The sequence below is a fragment of the Xyrauchen texanus genome, chromosome 2 (assembly GCF_025860055.1).
Source record: "Xyrauchen texanus isolate HMW12.3.18 chromosome 2, RBS_HiC_50CHRs, whole genome shotgun sequence".
In the NCBI taxonomy this organism is placed as follows: domain Eukaryota; kingdom Metazoa; phylum Chordata; class Actinopteri; order Cypriniformes; family Catostomidae; genus Xyrauchen; species Xyrauchen texanus.
The window spans coordinates 54358964-54378391 of NC_068277.1; the positions used below are offsets into that span (position 1 = coordinate 54358964).

Consider the following 19428-nt stretch of genomic DNA (forward strand, 5'->3'; position numbering starts at 1 on the left):
GAACCGGCGGTCTTGTTCTTGGCGCAGCTCAAGCAGGGTTTGTTAGTGAGTTTGATGTAGGCTGGCAAGGGACTGGAGGACTACGGCCAACTGGTTGGAGGGCTCCATGGGGCGTACTTCCAACTTTGGTTTCCTAGGTTTCGGCACCAGTGTGAGGGTGGTCGAGAAGGAGGACAAGGGAGGCAGTTGCTCCACTCACAGGTAAGGATTTTAATGACCACACTTCATCTCTTCGGCTTCACAATAATAATCTCCTCAGATTCACAATAATAACTTTCTGGACCCAGGCTCTCTCACTCCCGACTGCTAGCTATGAGGCTGCTTTTAATCTGCACTCCCAATGCTCACTGGAATTAGAAAAAGGTGTTCGGCATAATTTAGCTCAGGTGTAAGCGCCCTTACCCCTAATTTTCTCTCTATCTGGACGGATACTTGACCACACCCCCACTGCCACTATCATATCAAGACACAGATAGCAATATAATATTGTATTGCCAGGTACCTGCTGATTCTTACCTCTACTCTCTTAACCCTTTATTCTCCTTCTAAAAACTAACATCTTCTAAAATGCCTTGTAAAGGGTCTGCGTATATGCTGAAACACACCCTTACTATAATGACTCCATTACCTAAACATTTATGCCGTCTCATTAGCCTCTGCATACTGGAGTCAGTAAATCAAACGGGTGTGTCCATACATAAATAATCACTTCGCCTGTTTGTCCCATAGCAATTGTTTTAATCGTACTTAATTTACAAGAACCACCTATAGACTTGTGATGTTGAAATGTAACTGTTTGTGATTTGTGACGTGAGTCCTTCATATAATATGCTTGTTGTCTGTTGTTGCTGTATCTTAAAGCGCTGTATGATATGGTGCTCAGACTCTGAAGTGGCAGCTTCGGGATGGCGGCCATTAGAGTAATGGACAGTTTCCTGTGTGATAAGCCATAAAGACAGTTCATCCAGAGTGCAGACACTGTGGAATACAGCTGAGGCCATGGCCTTTACAGTATGTTTATTTTTAAACAGAAAAAGATTTCCCAGTATGCATCAGTGGTCAACTGATGTAGTTTTTTTTTTTGTGCTAAGGGTGCATGGTGGCCAATGGTAAATATAAAGCCCATATATAGAAACGTAGTTAATGATGACAAACAAAGATTCCTTATATTAAATTAATACTTATTTTAGACAATATTTACTCAAAATTAAGTAAACAAAATTTTAACTTTATTCAGTGATACATAGTAGTTGATGATATGGGTTTTTAAATGGCTAATGCCAACACTGATATCCAGAAAGCAGAGTGGCCAATGTAATAGTGATACATAGAGTGTTGAGAAATTAATGGACTACATGTAATGTGGATTGCATTATCTATCAATATTTCCTAATCAAAGTGTTTAAGGATTGACAAATAGCATATTGCTGTTTGATTTCATATTTATAATGTTAAATGAAAGGAGTGAAAATTGGCACTCAATACACATAATTTAATTATGTACAATACACAGATTTTCATTAAAACATGCAACAAGTAATCCAAAAGCAACCCAATAGTAATCAGAAAAGACTACCTGAAAAGTGTAATTAAGAGATTACTGATTACATTTTTAGCTGTGTAATTTGTAATCAGTACCAGTTTACATATCAGAAGTAAAGAAGTAATCCACCCAACAGTGTGTGTGTGTGTGTGTATATATATATAGATATATATATATATATATCTATATATATGAAATTGATGCAAGAGAGGGATAATACTTCTGTTAATCTGTTAAAAGGGTTATTGGGCAATGACAATAATCTTAAAATAACCAGATATCTGCAGATTAATTTAGATTAAGTCTATTTGTTTAGGCTATTGAAATAAATTAATGCATGAAAGTAGCAGATACATTTTATGATTTTATGCAATATCTTGTATCTTGTAAAGAATGCCCAAAGATGAATTGAAAATCTTAATGAGTGCAGTCACTGAAATATCACATGGTTAATCTAATTTTATGGTATAATATTTATAGTGCTAGATAAACATCAGCTAGACAGAAAACCAGTCAGACCAATGATAGACAGATGTCCTCATAGTATACAATTCAAAATGGCTCTGTTGTTAAATCAAGCTCATTCACAACTTACTCCTAACCAAAACACACAGGGGAGAATGACAGATGAGCATTCATGCACACCACCTGGTCTAGCCTGATACCCCAGTGTAATGTGTTTGTGAAAACACCAGTGAGAGGAACATTTCATTAGCTGCTTTCCCCAAGAACTCTTCTCTTTCTCTTTCAGTTTCTATTCTCTCTCCCCTCTCTTTCCTTGAACCATGATCTGCGTTCACAATCTTATTTGGTTTTATCTAATTCTAACATGCTAAAACAGCCCCCTCCCTCTCCCACAGCTGTGAAGGTGCTAGAGTTGCTGTAGTATACCTCTATGAGCTGGTTGTGCTAGTGACAGATGGCACGCATGTGCAGCCTGGGCCTGTAATTAGCAGCTAACCATTGACCTCAAGTTTGCGGCTGGGGTCATGCTGTTATTTATTTGATACAGACATACCATGTGGTATTAAGCTCTTCTAAATATGACACTTTAAATAAATTTATAAATAAATTTATTTATTTATAAATTAAATAAATCTTTATCACCACTCTTACCCTTCTGAAAACTGGTAACCTTATCAATGTAGGAGAAATGCAGCACACACATTGAGGACCTTTTCAGCAAATATTGTATGAGTGTGTGTTTTTTCAATATGTGGGGTCGACCAAAACAGGATGAAGGAATGTGGACTACCAAAACAGTGTGATAGCTGACCTCCACTTTGCCCCATTGCCATTGTTTTCTGGCTTCAGGTCACTCGAGAACACACACACACACACACACACACACACACACACACACACACACACACACACACACACACACACACACACACAGGGTGTGCAGGGTTGGTAATTCTGATGGAGGTGGATATCCGCACACAGCAGTGTGAACATATCTCACATTCTTCTCTATTACTCACTCTTTAGAGCACGTTCATCTCTTAACATAGTTTATTTTTAACTGGAAATATTCTTCTAATAGTCAAAGTAATCTCTTGAGACCTGATTTAAGAATATAACATGCAGTACTGTTTAAAGTAGTTAAAGTAGTTTAAATACAGCGAAGCTTGCCTTTTAAAAAGTATTTAGCTACACTTAAAAATATTATCAAAAAGTAGTTCACTACATTCAAGCTATTTAAGGGTGCAATTTCTTTATAAATACACAGATGAGCCAAAACATAATGACCAACTGTCTAATGTGCTGATGGTCCTCCATGTGCCACCAAAAGTACCAACCCCCTGAGGCATAGACTCTACAAGACCCCTGAAGGTGTCCTGTGGTGTCTGGGGTCAAGACATTAGCAGCAGATCCTTCAAGTCCTGTAAATTGCGAGGCGGAGCCGCCATGGTCGGACTTGTTGGTCCGACCACACATCTCACAGATACTCAATCAGATTGAGATCTGGGGAATTTGAAGGCCAGGGCAACACCTTGAACTCTTCATCATGTTCCTCAAACCATTCCACAACATTGTGTGCTGTGTGGCAGGATGCATTATCCTTCTTAAAGAGGCCACTGCAGTCAGGGAATACCATTGCTATGAAGGGGTGTATATGGTCTACAACAATGTTTAGGTAGGTGGCATGTGTCAAATTGACATCCACACGAATGGTTGGACCCAGGTTTTCCCAGCAGAACATTGCCAGAGCATCACACTCCCTCCACCGTCTTGTAGTCTTCCCATAATGCATCGTGGTGCTATCAATTCCCAGGTAAATGGTGCACGCAATGTAAAAGAAAACGGGACTCATCGGATCAAGCGAACTTCTTCCACTGCTATATGGTCCAGTTCCAACACCCACTTGCCCATTGTAGACACTTTTGACAGTGGAAAGGGGTCATTATGGGCACTCTGACCGGTCTGTGGCTACACAGCCCCATACGCAGCAGGGTGTGATGCACTGTGTGTTGTGACACATTCCTCCTGTATCATCAAAATATTCACAGTAGACCTTCTGTTGTTTCGGACCAGACGGGATAGCCTCCGTTGCCCTTACACATCGATGAGCCTTGGGCACCCAACACCCTGTTGCCGGTTTGTGGTTTGTCCCTCCTCAGACCCCTGTCAGTATGTACTCACCACTGCTGACTTGGAGCACCCCACAAGCCTTGCCGTTTCAGAGATTATCTGACCCAGTTGTCTGGCCATAACAATATGGCCCTTGTCAGAAATGCTCAGGTCTTTACTTCTGCCCATTTCTCCTGCATTTAACACGTTGATCAAAATAACTGATTGTTCGCTTACATCTAATCTACCCAGACCTTAACATGTGGCCTTGTTAGGAGATGATCAACATTATTCTCTTCACCTGTGAGTGGTCATAATATTTTGCCTCATCAGTGTGTATAACTATCTGATGATTAAACTACAATTTAATTACAGCTGCTTTGTTCTAGCACCAAAACAATAAGGGGTTCTAAATGAATGTATCTCTATTATGGTGAATACCATATGACATTATACAGCATTTTGTAATGCTACACTGATACTTGTTGGAAAAAGCAATTTTACTGGAAAAACTAAAATTATTATAAAGACTGTTAGACTGCAACTGAAAGACTAGTTAAGATTTCATTTGGCTGCTTTTTGTTAGTTACATCCTAACACTTCATTATTTCTTTATATATCCAGCCAAAATTGAATGTTTTCAACATTACATAGTCTTTAATGAACCTGTCTTGGAAAAATTTCTGATTGACAAGCTAAGAGAGTTTTCCTTTTAAGATTATTTTCTTCAGTTATACATGTAACATGTATGTAAAACGTTTTCCCTGCTTTTTCTACTGGATCAATAGTATATACTGTATAATCTGATATACAGTCACAGCACCCATGTCAGGGCCAACAAGTTTGTCATAAAATTCCTGTAAGTTCCCGTTCAATGTTAGCGCTTGTGTTTGTTCGCTTAATTTATGTGGCTTTCACTCTGGGAAATTGGTATTTCAGCCACCCGAATCCCACCCGAGTACTAAAGCATCTTTGAAGTAAATATAGAAAATCAATTATTCACCTTGCTAGATTTATTGCGATGGAAATGGATTTGATTTGGCAGAGTACAGGTGCTTTCCAGAAATGGCTGAAACTATTGACAGAGAATAAGTGGCATTGAATATTCAGAGAGTGACTGTACCTGGTGAAAGCTTGTAAACAACTTGTGAGTCTGACCACATTTTTTCCACCATGCATTAGCAAAATGGAAAGTTCGACTAAGCGTCAGGATTTGATTGCTTGTGGTACTGTAAACACATTTTGTGTGTGTAGGGATATTATATTTGTTTGTGGATTACAGTACACATTTGTGCTTCTCACACTTTCATGCAGACAATTTGTTGCATGCATGTGTGACTGGAAATGTGACCATTTTAAAAAAAAAATCCCACATTCACATTTATATTTCCAAAAGCAGTGACCATGGACCAAATAATAGCAATTCGGCTCCATTGGCAATAATTAGTCTCACATAGAATGCTTAATGTTCAGCTTCAATGAGAACTGGCTGCTTTGAGAGAATATCTAACAGCATTGAAGTGACCATACAAGACTGCATGCACCATTTGGAATGCATGCGCTTCCTCCTAGATGAATGACCTCCATGTAACCCAAACCCCATTTTTGTATACTAACCACTTTTTTGCTTTCAGGACAGTTAATAATTCGACCACTAATGGTATTGCATGCCACTTATGACAATTGCCTTTTTTTGTTTACATTTTTATGGCAACTTGCTTCAATTTAAATGGAATTTAATTGTAATTGAAATTATGCCTTTTTCTAGGCCCAGAAACTGAACGTAAAATGTAATCTGTAATCCTGAATTATTAATCCTTATCGTTAGTGGTGAGTTTATTTTATCCTGTATTTATGTAGTAATGAGTAATGATTAAATTGAGATAAATGTAAGAATATGTGTGTTGAGTTGAGCTTAGGCTGCTTCAGGTCTTGTTGTATGCTAAATGTGTGTTAGTGCCATTGTGCTAGCCCAGTTGTCTGACTGAGAGGTGTTTGATTGACAGCTGAGGATTTGTGACTGGCCCGCGAATCAAAACATCAGGTCATATGGCTCAGAGGAGACTTTGGGGATTTCTTGGCCAAGGTAAACGTTTCCTTTATTTTTAACCCACCTCTCCATCAAGTATTACTGTGTACAACCTGTATCTGCAATAGTTCAACACCCCCTCAAACCCAGTCCACGTAATGGCTATATTTTTCATAAAAGTTAAAGATGTGCACACAACATGATAGAAGATTTGTGCTTCTTTTTATTATGAATTCAAACTGTATTTCCAAATCTTGGTCCATCTCCGTTTCCCTTCATTAAACTTTTGTTTCCCAAAATGTAGTTAGTGTAATATCACAAACCTTTTCAGGCTGTTGAATGACTGTTACCGTGCACATCTGGACAAGCAATCAAAGTCAGGACCTTCGCAGTGCCCATTATAATGACAGAATTCAGTAAAAGCGTTCAGTAAAAATGTTAGTATTATGCTTAGTACAGCACACTTCCATATGAATGAAATGAACTTGTTCCAAGGTTTTGTCTGTAAGTATATATTGACAAGTAATGCCTTGGTCTGCCTCCCTTGACATTCTTGATCAGTTTGACCTCTGTAATGACTCAAAATAGCCCTATTTGATGATATATTTATAAAGAAAATCAGACCATTTAATGGTTAACATCTTTATCTCCCTGAAAGAATGGCAGTTAGGAAGATGATTACTATTGGGGGAAAAGCAGAACTCTTGCATTAGTGCAGCAGCATCTGTCTGAGGCTCACTGACGTTAGAGAGCTGCATATTTGCAAAGGTCACCACTAAGCTTGGGTTTTCATAGCTGAGGCAGTCAAGACTGTTTATTCTATTTAAATCACTCTCATCCTCCCCTCTGCATTAAAGCATTGCACTGTTTTATCAAAATATTCTCATAAATATTAGACAGACTGGAATTAAAATAGAAAGTAAGGTATGCATTTACAGGAATGTTCTTGTCAGGTACTTTTTGCTGTGTGTTATGCATCCAATGAGCAAAGCTAACATTTTTACTTTTCATTATTCTGAAGGGTTGAATTTCTTTGCACTACAGTGCCTTCCTCAGCCACCAATACAATATGAAACAATGTGGTGCAACATTAAATTAATAGTTTAACCAAAAAAATACAAATACAATTCTGTCATAATTTACTGATCCTCATGTCATTCTCAATTTTTTTTTTCTGTGGGACACAAAAGAAAAATGTTGAAGAACGAACTAGTTGATCTTTCCCTTCAATAACAATGAATGGGGACTGGAGCATTCAATTCAAAAGGATGCATAAACACATTACTTTAAAAACTGTCAACAATATGACTGGGGTGCTTTATTCTTTTGAAGCCATATAATAGCTTTGGGTGAGAAGAAGAGAGAAATTTAGTTGAGAACAGCTGTGACTGGATCATTAAAGGGATATTTCACACAAAAATGAAAATTCTTTCATCATTTACTCACCCTCATGCCATCTCAGATGTGTTTGACTTTCTTTCTTTTGCTGAACACAAACAAATTTTTTTTGAAAGATTTTTCAGCTCTGTAGGTCCTCACAATGCAAGGGAATGGTGACCAAAATTTGGATGCAGCATTATTATAAAAGTAATCCAGAAGATTGCAGTAGCTAAATCCATATATTCAGAAGCGATATGGTAGGTTTGGGTGAGAAACAGATAAATATGTAAGTACTTCTTTTTACTCCCTGCACAGTGGGTGGCAATATGCATGAAGAATGCAAATCGGCAAAACCAAAAGTAGAAGATTGTGAAAGTGAAAGTGGAGATTGATAGTGAAAAAGGACTAAAATATTGAGCTCACTACACATTGCTTCTGAAGATTACTATTATGCTGCCTTAATGTGCAACATTTTTGTACCCATTCACTCACCTGCAGAGCTGAAATATTCTTGTTTGTTTTCTGCTTCAGAAAGTTATACCCATCTTGGATGTTATGAGTAAATTATGAGAAAAATGTTTTTGGGTGAACTATCCCTTTAAGTCAGTGAGTTGAACTTGATCAGACTCTAAATAATGATTTGTCCACAATTTGGACATCGCTACTTTTCTCATGAACTTTCAAGAACAGAGTATATCAAGGAGAGCTAGAGAGCTATTTCGGTCTGTTCCTCACACAAAGCTATTGTATGGCTTCAGAAGACCTGAAATATAGTGCACAAGTCATATGGACTAAAGTAATAAAGTTGAAAATCTCCAGTCGCCATTCATTGTACTTGCATGCAAAAGAGCGACCAGTACAGTCTTGAAAATCTCTCCTTTTGTGTTCCATGGGAAAATGAAAGCCATATGAGTTTGGAATTACATAAGGGTAAGTAAATGATAGAAGTTTTAGATGAGCTATTCCTTTAAGTGTGTTTGAACAAATCTCAGCATGTGAAACATGCTTAGTGTGAGCTTTGTCCTTGAGCCATCTCTTCTCTCCTACACACTAAAAGTCTCTTGCTACTCTCCACCTCTCTGCAGCGGGAGTGAGAAATGCCTTGCTCAGCACTCCACCTCACTGCAGTAACTCTTTGGAGAGGCAGAGTAGCACTGAACACTCTTACTTCCTTCTGCAAGCATCATGGTTACAGGCCCCTGCTTTCATTTCATCCCCTTCTCTGGCCTCCTAATAGACCACACGGAGTACAGGGAAAAATTGTACCCCAGCAAGGAGCCAGACTTGCTTGTTGCCATTCTGCAGGAAATGGGTCAGCAATACACTAAAATGGCATTAGATAATCTAATTTAGCATCTGATCCTAAAACGAAGCAATCCCACGCTTGCTCCTGCAGCAGGGTTACCTTTTAAGGGGATAGACCCTTAAGTAGCTAGTGGGGAGAGATCTGCAACAGTAATCTGATAAGGGAAGAAAAGCTAGAGTGAGAAAAGTTGTTTGTTCCTCTTTCTTTTATCTGACAAAACACCCATCATCAATGTGAAGGGGGATTGTTACATCTCTAGTTGTCTGGTAACTAGGGGAAACCAGACACCAGACTGAACCTTGAATTTGGGAAAGAGGGGTACCACCCCTCCCCATGACAATCAATCAAACACTGTTATATTGGTGCTTTGCAAAGGCACAGTTTAGAGCAACAGTACATGGGAACGTTAAAGGGCTAGACTAGTACTAGACTGTCTTTGTTAGCCCATTAATTATCCTTTAGCGGCACAGTATGAAGAGTTCAGAGGAAGAGGCAGAGGCAGATAAATAGAAAGACATGAGAAACTAACATTGAAAGCATTCCTTGCTTTGTGAATGATACTTCAAATTGTGCGGCTTGTTGAGAACAGGTGTGCTATTCCTTTTCATGGGTATCAGACTTATGATTTTTGGGTTCTTTTGAATTGCAGCAGTAAGAAACCGCCTAGCAAAACCATAAAAACCACTTACCATGCATTTCCACTGGCACGTTTTGAGTGAAGGTAAGCGAGCATTTTCAATTAATTCCTATGGAAGTCAAGCACCACACTCTTGAGGTGGATTTTGGGATTGACAGCGGTGTGGAGAAAGCATTGAGGGCTGTCAAAAGCGTTAATTTTTTTAAAATTCTTCTTCTTTATGCAAATGAGGAATGAAAAACGCAGAGCGGCAGCCAATCATTGTGACAGTGACATCTCTCATAAGCACTTTTACATATGAAGGATAGTGCTGCAGTTTTTGCTAATTTACTTGTTTAATCACAAGCAGACTTCAAATGATGATTGCATGTAGTGTTGTCAAAAGTACCAGTACTTCAGCACCAAGTCGGTACTAAAATCAAAAAGATGTAACGATACCAGTATTTCTCCAGTACTGTAGTACCAAGCACCGACTCTATCCGGTACCAGCACGCAGTATGACTGACACAACACAATATACAAATAATAATATATAATGTACAGTATACAATACACACAATATAGAATACACATATATAAATAATAGTATATATAAAATATATAGTAGGTTGTATTGTGCTGTATTGACATTCAGACTTTCGGTTGATAGTCAGCTGCCAGTGTGTTGTTAAGAGAGAATATAACTTTATGACTGTCCAGTGTGAGATAATAAGATTAATAAAGTGCAGTGCTGATGTATATTGATCGTGAATGATCAAGAGTTCAAATGTCTGATTGCTTGGAGGAAGAAGCTGTCATGAATTCGGCTGGTGCGGGTCCTGATGCTGCGATACCGCCTGCCTGATGGTAGCAGTGAGGGCAGCCCATGGCTCGGGTGGCTGGAGTCTCTGAATCCTCTGATCTTTTTTCACACACTGCCTGGTATATATGTCCTGGAGGGAGGGAAGCTCACATCCAATGATGTGTCTGACAGTTCGCACCACCCTTTGCAGGTCTTTGCCGTTGAGGGCAGTGCTGTTGCTGTACCAGGCAGTGATGCAGCCAGTCAGGATGCTCTCTACAGTGCTGGTTTAGAACCATGTGAGGGTGTGGTGGTTCATTCCAAACTTCCTCAGCTGTCTCAGGAAGACAGCTGTGGACGGACCATGTGAGTTCCTCTGTGATGTGGACACAGAGGAACATGAAGCTGCTGACTCTCTCCACCGATGCTCCATTGATAGTGATGGGGCTATGTTCTCTGTCTTTTCTACTGAAGTCCACCACAAGCTCCTTGTTCTTACTGACACTGAGGGAGAGGTTGTACTTCTGACACCAGCGTGTCAGAGTGTGCACCTCCTTAGGTCAGAGTGTGTTTCAACATTGTCAGGCATCAGACCAACCACCTTCGTATCACCAGCAAATTTAATGATGGCATTGGAGCTGTGTGTTGCCACACAGCCATGCGTGTACAGGGAATACAGAAATGGGCTGAGAACACAGCCCTGCGGGGCTCGAGTGTTGAGGGTCAGTGATAAGGAGATGTTGCTGCCCATTCTAACCACCTGGCGTCTGCTTGACAGGAAGTCCTGGATCCAGCTGCACAACGAGCTATTTAAGCCCAAAGTTTCACATCAAGCTTGGAGGGCACTATGGTGTTGAATGCTGAGCTGTAGTCTACAAAGAGCATGCTCACCTATGCATTCCTTTTTTACAGGTGGGAGAGAGAAGTGTGTAGTGTAGATGCAATGGCATCATCAGTGGAGCAGTTGTTGCGGTATGCAAATTGCATTGGGTCCAGTGAGGCAGGCAGCACAGAGCATATGTAATCTCTGATTAGTCTCTCAAAGCATTTACTGATGATGGGGCTCAGATCAACAGGATGCCATTCATTTAAGCAAGTGATGGTTTTGGATTGCTTTGGTACATGAACAATGGTGGATGTGTTAAAGCTTGTGGGGACCACAGACAAGGAGAGGGAAAGGTTGAAAATGTCCATAAAACACCAGCAAGTTGATTCGCGAACGCTCTGATGACACCGGACTCTGGACCTGCGGCTTTACGGATATTCACCCATCGTAAGGATCAGGTTACATCCACTACAGAGACGGAGAGTGAACTAAGCTCTGTAGCTTCAGCCACGAGAGCTCTCTCCGTAAAGGCGGTGTTATTTCCCTCAAAACAAGCATAAAAAGCATTAAGCTCATCCGGGAGCGAGGCAGCAGTGTTTTTATTCCCTTTGAACTCTGTGATGATATTAATTCCCTGCCACATCCTTCTAGAGTCTGTGGTGTTGAACTGTCCTTCAATCTTGTTCCTAAAGGCTTATTTTGAGCGAGTGCTCTGCTACTCCTTACACTGAAATGGACAATGAATCAAATTCAAATCGTGACATGTCCTAGTATAATTTATTAAACCAATAAAGGCTGCAATCTTAGTAAGGAAGAGCTGCGTACTTCGAATTAATGTATAAATCTGACTGCTCAAACATATAGAGATTCAATCATGACATGTTGTATCAGATGACAGAGCAGAGCACTAATATACTGTGAACCAAACAGCACATTTAAACTATATATTTATATAATTAAATCACCACATTTGCACTTTAATCTCATCTCAACTTTATTTATATAGCATTTCAAACGACCGAGATAACCAAAGTGATTCACAGTGATACAATTTAAACCTGAGCACATACACAAATACCAGTAATCTAAAACACAAAATACAAGCACTCCAAAACTGTGTCCTACATTTCATTTGTCAGACTCAAACGCCAGTGTAAAGAGATGAGATTCCAGAAGTGACTTAAAAGTGTTGCAGGCTGTTTATTCGGAAAGTGATGCTTCAGCAAAAAATGCACATCATTATAATATAAGCTAGAGACCTGAATATGAAGAAATTGTGACAGAAATATATTACAAATATATAGTCAAATGTAACATTCACTGTAATGATGATGATAATAATAATAATAAAGCAATATATCACAAGCAAGACTGCTGTTGAATACAATTTTGGCAAAAACATTCAATGATGACATGTGGAAAAGTTATATTTTCAATTGTTAAAATATTTAAGAATGAATTGATTATACACCATTTTGATGAAGTTAAATTAAACTAAAATATGGAGTTCTGGAAAGTAATTATAATAATAACAAAAAGGAAAACATGATTTGGTAAAGAATACAATAATCTTCAAAGTAGTAAAGCTTAAAATATAACATTTCAAAATCACCACATACACAAGCACCAGTAATCTAAAATACAAACACTTCAAAACTGTCTCTCTCCATTTCGTTTGTCAGACTCAAAAGGAGAGTGTAAAGAGATGAGATTTCAGATGTGAATTAAGTCTTCAATGATCACACTGGGCTGTTGCAAACTGTTTATCCAGTGAAGTATAAGTGAAGCTTCTGGCAAAAAACTCATCATAATAAAAGCACAATTCAAAATAAAAGCTAGATAATTGAAATTTAAGAAATAAAATATATATAACTTAATAATAAATAACAATAATATATTACAACTGTATAGTAAAATAAAATATGTTCTGTAATAGTAATAATAACAATAATTAATCAATTTATCACAAGCAAGACTGCTGTTTAATAAAAGTTTGGCATACAAAAAGTAAGACATGTTAAAAATGTTCACGTATTAATAATTTTAAGAATGAATTGAATGGACATTTTGACGATTAAATTAAATTAAATTAAATTAAATTAAACTTTAAAACATGTTCTGGAATATAATAATAATTCTTAAACTATAATGAATAAAATAAGTATTCAAAAAAAAAATACATTTATGTGTTCAATAGCACATGATCATATTAGCATATTTTTGCTGTGTTATCGAAATTGGTATCGAGAACCGTGAAATTTCACTGGTATCGGTACCAACCACTGAAATGTTGAAATGTCCGTGACAACACTAATTGCATGCATTCATTGTGAAAATACTGTGGCTGGATAAAAAAAAAAGACTGAACTAAAAAAATTATTGAATAACACAGTCTTTATACTTTGCAGTTTAACTGCAATCACACATATGTGTGATAATTATATTGACCGCAAACTGAAAACAATCATGGCAGAGTTCAATATGGCACACTACATACTACTCTTAACATTTCTGACATAAATGGATATGGCTGAAGCAGTTAAAGTAGTGTGGTAAGTGTGCCATTGTAAACACGTCTCAAAGCGGAAGCTCTCTGGTATGGTGAAAAGTGTTGAGCAGATTTTTTTCTGCGTCAGTGGAAACATACGGTTAGAATATCTTAGCAACTACCTAGCAACCACCCAGAACATCTTGCTGCACCATAGAAACCACTTAGTACACCTTATCAATGGTTTAGCAAATCTTAACCTGTTTATTTATTAGTTATTTCTGTAAGATTGCCGTGGAAAACTGCTTTCCTTTTTTGCTTTTTTAAATAGCAAAGTTACTAATCATGACAATCGTGAACAGTTGGAAAGTCTGTTTTTCCATGTTGCTGTTAGCTGTTTAGCTTTAAGCAAAGGCCTTACTTGTTAGTAGATTTTGCTAGATGACATAATGTATACATAGCAGAATAAAATATATTTTCTCAGAGAAACAGACAAAATATTTCACTCCATATTTATTATGCTGCTAGATTGTTCATAGGAGGTCACTGTTTTAACTGTTTTCAATGGCGTTGTAGACTTATTTCATCTTTTAATGGTTTCCTATAAATGGCTTTATAATGTGCATCTAAAAATAGAAACAAGGTTGCAGCTTATACTACAAAGACATGACTGGTCTCAAGTCATCAGTTCAAGTAATTGCAACAATGTTAAAGCTGAGTTTGAATCTACTTTAATATTTATCAAGCCATAAATCCTCAAAATAGTGACTTGAGTCTGATTTGAGTCCAAGTCTCCTGTCCACATCTCTGAAACACTTAATCTCTCATTTCCTGTTGGATGACTTCTAGCAGGCTAGAAAGGGAGAAAGGGAGAGGAAAGGGGCGGAAGGAGGAGCGGTATTAAAGGAAAGTGTAAGTGAGGACTGAGAAGGGAGGAGAGACCCAGCCCAGTTTGTTCTTCATGTGAGACATTTAACCCTTTATGGTGAGTTCAGTGCAGTGATTTGGGTTCTTCATAACGTTCTCTCTCTCTTAGATTTAGCGTCACAAAAATGTATTGGCATGATTGTCAGCATTTACAATATTGCCAATGTGTATACAGTACTTATAGTACCTAAATTGACAAAACAGAACATAAATCAAGTAAATAAAAAATATGAGAAATAATGGGTAAAATTAAAGGGGGGAAATAAAATAAAAAAATATCTCTCTCACTTCCTTTGTTTTTCTGTTTTCTTTTCATACCTTAACCTTGTTTTGATCTCATTCTTGGCAAGGTCTGACTCAACGTACAACACTAGAATCATAATCTGCTGCTCTGTTGTTTTAACCAAGTTTCATCTGTTAGTTGGGAGTTATTTGTATAAAACACAGGCTTAATCATTAGCTGCATTCAGGGCACCAGGCAGCAGTGTCACCCCAGGCTGCCTCATGAAGAATAAAGTCACTGTTCCACATCCGCTGGGTCCCTGTCCTTCACCAGCCTTCGGCTTTAGCCCTCATCTCCCCCTTGTAAAAACAAACAAACTCCAATTGAAAACCCTGCTAAAGACTTGCACCTGCATCCCAAGCAGTGATCCCAGGGAAAAGTCTTTCCACACAACAGTCTTCTTTCCTTCAATCAGCCCACCATCCTCCACCCCTTTCCCAAGCCCTGTACCCTTTCTTTTTTGGAGGGTGAAAAAAGAAACGAGAAGGGGGGGACAAAGAGGTGGTTGTGTGCTCTGGGTACTGTTGACAGAGTAGGAGTACGGTCTGTAATCTGCAAGCAGAAAGATTGTGTTCGGCGATTGGGTGAGACAGGTATTTCAGACTAAGACTGGAGAGGGGGGCATACCAGGGCTTTGGTTTCTGGCCTGCCTAATTATTCGACACATGTACGTACCATTCAGCCCCCCTATTGTTCCCCCAGGGAACAACATGCTGTTTGTGCACCCTGGCTCTGTTGCATCTGAGATTCACACCACAGCTCGCAATGAACAGTCTTGTGTTGTTGTGCTGTTCACATGTGCTGAATGCAGATAGCAAAGTTGTGTAGATGGTTCTTCTGACTTCACACTATTGATCAGAGTGGGTGTCATCTGCAGGGTGCTGAGATGGGTGCACACTCTTGGGGCAACTTCACCCATGCATTTGTACTAAGGGTGCTTTGTTTCTCTGGGATATCCTGTTCCCTGCATGATGCCGAAATCATTATTGTGTGTGTGTGTGTATGTGTGTGTGTGTGTGTGTGTGTGTGTGTGTGTGTGTAAATCAAAGGAATAGCTATTCAAAAGAGGGTGGGAAAAAGTCTAGACCTGATATGCCACTTTTATTTACTGATTTAAAGAATTTGGAAAACGCTCCTACGTTTACAAACTTCAAAAGCTTACAAGCAGCCAACAATATTAGCAGTCCCAAATTTCAAGAGTAAACCAGAGTTGTAGTAAAAATATACTATAGTACATGTTGACTATATGTATATATGTATGTATATATATATTGTGTGTGTGTGTGTGTGTGTGTGTGCATATATAAATATATAGTAATGCATATTACATGTAATGCAATATTTTAAACTGTCTAAATGTAAAGAATTCACAACAGAGTTACTTCTAAAATCTAGCTTCAAGATATTCATTATATGTCATTTTTTTTCAGGAGCTCAGGTTTTTAGGAGTTTTCTCATGTTGTTTAATCATACATTTAAAACATATTAACCTTTAATATGTTTGATATATTTTAAAATAATTGTAAAGAGTTCATACATTTTTCAAAATGTTGAAATTTTTTATTAAAGTTTGGTCTGTTACAGTTTGATACATGTTTTTGTCATTTTGCATATTATTGTTATGGCAGGGCGGGACCGGTACCGGGTGCGTAGGATCACGACCCGGCCCCGCCCTCCGCCCTACCACAATCGTCAAGTTTGTTATTTTTGTAGACTAAAATGATATGCAATGTTAGTCAGTAAAATTTACTAATATTATGAAATACTGACAAAATTGAAAGGACATTTTCATAAAATTACGAAAATCAATGCAAAGAAAATGTTTGAAAATGAACACTAGAACATATATAGTAAATGTATGTAATCAGAATTGTATTTATAATAGACACTTGCTATTTTGTAAAAAATACTTTTTGATGTGACCATTTGTATCTATATATAGTTTATTTTATATATAGCCAGAGTACTATGTATATTAAACTCTGAAAATTCGGCAAAAATACTTATTTGATGTAAATACTTACTTTGAATGTAAAATGAACTGTATGTAATTGTTTTTCACAATGTCACTATGTTCATCAGAATAACTCAAACAATCCTTCTTTCCTCTGTGTGTCTGTAGTCCTGGTACTTGGGCGAGCTTAATTCCATTCCAAGTGTCGAACGGGACTCCGATTCTGCCAACAAATGTCCAGAATTACAGCATAAACATCATTGGTGAGCCCCTCCTCCAGGCAGAATCAAGTAATTAAAGGGGGCCTAAAACTTGGAGCCAGGAGCAGCAGGTCCTCAGACAAACCAGCAAGCAGCACTTATACAATCGACCTGGACCTTTATCCCACCCTCTAATGGACATTGGCTTAGAGCAGTAGAGTGAGTCGGGTCAAAGCGTTCAGTCAGTCAGTCAGTCATTGTGTACGGAGGCCCCTAAACTGAGATACTGTGATATTTACCATACAAAACTTTAGATGCCTTACTGTATATGCATGACATGCTAGTCTCTCGTAGTGTTTCTCTTGTTCTTATGTCACGATTACTAGTCTTGGTTTACGAAATGATGTAGAGAGGGGCGGCCACACAAGGGCTGGCTGGCTGGGTGATTTGAAAAGCGGGCTGCAATTCTAATGAACTTTCATCAAACAGAGGCTCATCCTATTCATTACATAACCATAGGAACAAATTTTCAATTAACTTAATGTTTCTATTGTCATATTTCACGCTAAATTTAATTTGCCCATAGTGCAAAATCTTTTGGAATCTGCAGTCTTGTCAATCCTGTACTTATTTCCTTTTAAGGTAAAGGTTGGAAAGAGTAAAGAACTCTGAAAAAACTAACGGTATTACTAGATAAGAAATACAACCCCTTTTGAATTTTTTTTATATTTCCTTTAAAAAAAGGATTTTGAGAAGAAAAAAAAAAAAAGACAATATCTCATAAGAGGCAAGTGCAATTTAAATGATTTTACTGAAGGGAAGCTATCATAGTCTGTCTGCCCTAAGACTCTAAAGGAAGGGGGAGTAAATGTTTCCTAAGTGAACTTAAATGTAAAACTTAAAAAAAAAAGAAAAGAAAAAACTATAAAAAATTGCATCCTCGATTCGGCATACTAGGGAAAGCTGAGGGTGGAAAAGTGGGATTGACAGTGAACGTTTACGTGAGCAGAACTTAACATGAACAAGACAGCACTTATATTGAGCCGTACCCAACATGCGGGTCGTTTTTTTTAAAATTATTTATTAAGATGAAAACTTAAAATAGGTGAAAAGACTCAAATACACAACGTGTATAAAATGGCAAATTTTTACATATTATTCACCAATCTAGTATGCATGTTTAGTTGGCTGTTAGCTTCTGAAGCTACTGTTTACACTTTGATATAATGAGAAATGAGATGAACGCAGGCTGGTGAAGTCATTTAAGACAAAACGTGTATGTGTGTTGTGTGAAAAATCTGTACTTATTTCAACACTAATCTGCAGGTTGAGATCTCAAGGTGCTTATTTCACGCCCACTTTGGTAGTTCCCAAAAGCCGCAGTCCCAGAAATCTACTATTGCTCCCGGCATTCTCAATGCCATTGCCTCTCCAATCAGACATATTTATAGAATTAATCTTTCCAATAACCTTAATTTGCACGAAATTATATAGTCCACGTTACGTGCCTTGCCTTAGACTATAGAAAACATCACTACACTTGTTTTTGCTGCATTTATTACCGTTGTAGGAAAGAAAGTAAAATTTTTATGATAAGAACTATTTTGTACTCTGGATGAAATTGTGACATTGTTGATTTTGAGCTTCATTTACTATTTTATCTCACATTTACAGTGCATATCAAGGCTGTGTATAGTTGCCGTTCTAAAGTTTATAATCAACCAGCATTATTTTTTCAGTATTTCGGTGGTTTTCATTTTTGATTCTGTTTTAATCATGTGTTTTTTTTTTTTTTTTCATCTTCCAGTCATTATTGGGGAGGGAGGGGTCCAGATTTATAAGAATTATGCAATACCAAGTTTTGCCTATGTAGGTAGTGCTTTTAGCTATGTGGATTATTAGAAGCTAGTACAAAAATACAGATAGTGTAAACATTTATTTTGTTGATGTTGTTGATGATATTGTTCTTATTTTTCCTTTTAATTTCTCGTAATTGACCAAAGTGGGAACTGCTTTCTATGCAGTGTGTGACAAGGTCTTTTTTTTCCCCCTTGAGGCTACCGAAAGGTGGAGAGTTGCATGTAAGAGTTGTTTTGTTTCGTATTCTCTATAAGGGGAGGACTTTTTTCTACACTTTGACACATGTCAGCAAAGAATGCACCATTTGGTCTAATATGGCTGCAAAGTCACTGATTTGTCTACTGTGACAAACAAACTCCTCCAAATTTCCCACCTGGGGTGCTAGTGTGACTCTCGGAAGAAGACAACTTTCATAGGAGAGACAGCTTGACTTTAGAGTGACAATCACCTGTGAAGTAATTGAAAATTATCATTAGCATCGTCATTTCAGATATATTCTCATCCCGTGAGTAACTACCCCATTCTTGCTGCAGAGTAAACAATGCAGCTATATGCAATTCCCAAGTAGATGCCTTAAACGAACAAGTGACTTGTTATAAAATGCGCTACAATCACCATCACGCAAGTTCATGCGTGTTAA

The 19428-nt window shown here is 37.9% G+C and overlaps 1 protein-coding gene across 4 annotated transcripts in view; it reads left to right on the plus strand.

Moving 5' to 3' along the window:
- The window catches only part of LOC127663190 (nuclear factor 1 B-type-like), a 115278-nt gene extending 97236 nt beyond the window's left edge, over positions 1–18042 (plus strand). For 3 of the 4 annotated variants that reach the window (XM_052154706.1, XM_052154692.1, XM_052154700.1), the window contains exons 11-12: positions 6124–6203; positions 16897–18042. In XM_052154706.1, the coding sequence (XP_052010666.1) occupies positions 6124–6203; positions 16897–17026 (210 nt within the window). In that variant the 3' untranslated portion in view covers positions 17027–18042. The remainder of the gene's footprint in view (positions 1–6123; positions 6204–16896) is intronic. The other variant, XM_052154713.1, reaches the window with a different exon arrangement.
- Positions 18043–19428: the final 1386 nt, after the last annotated feature.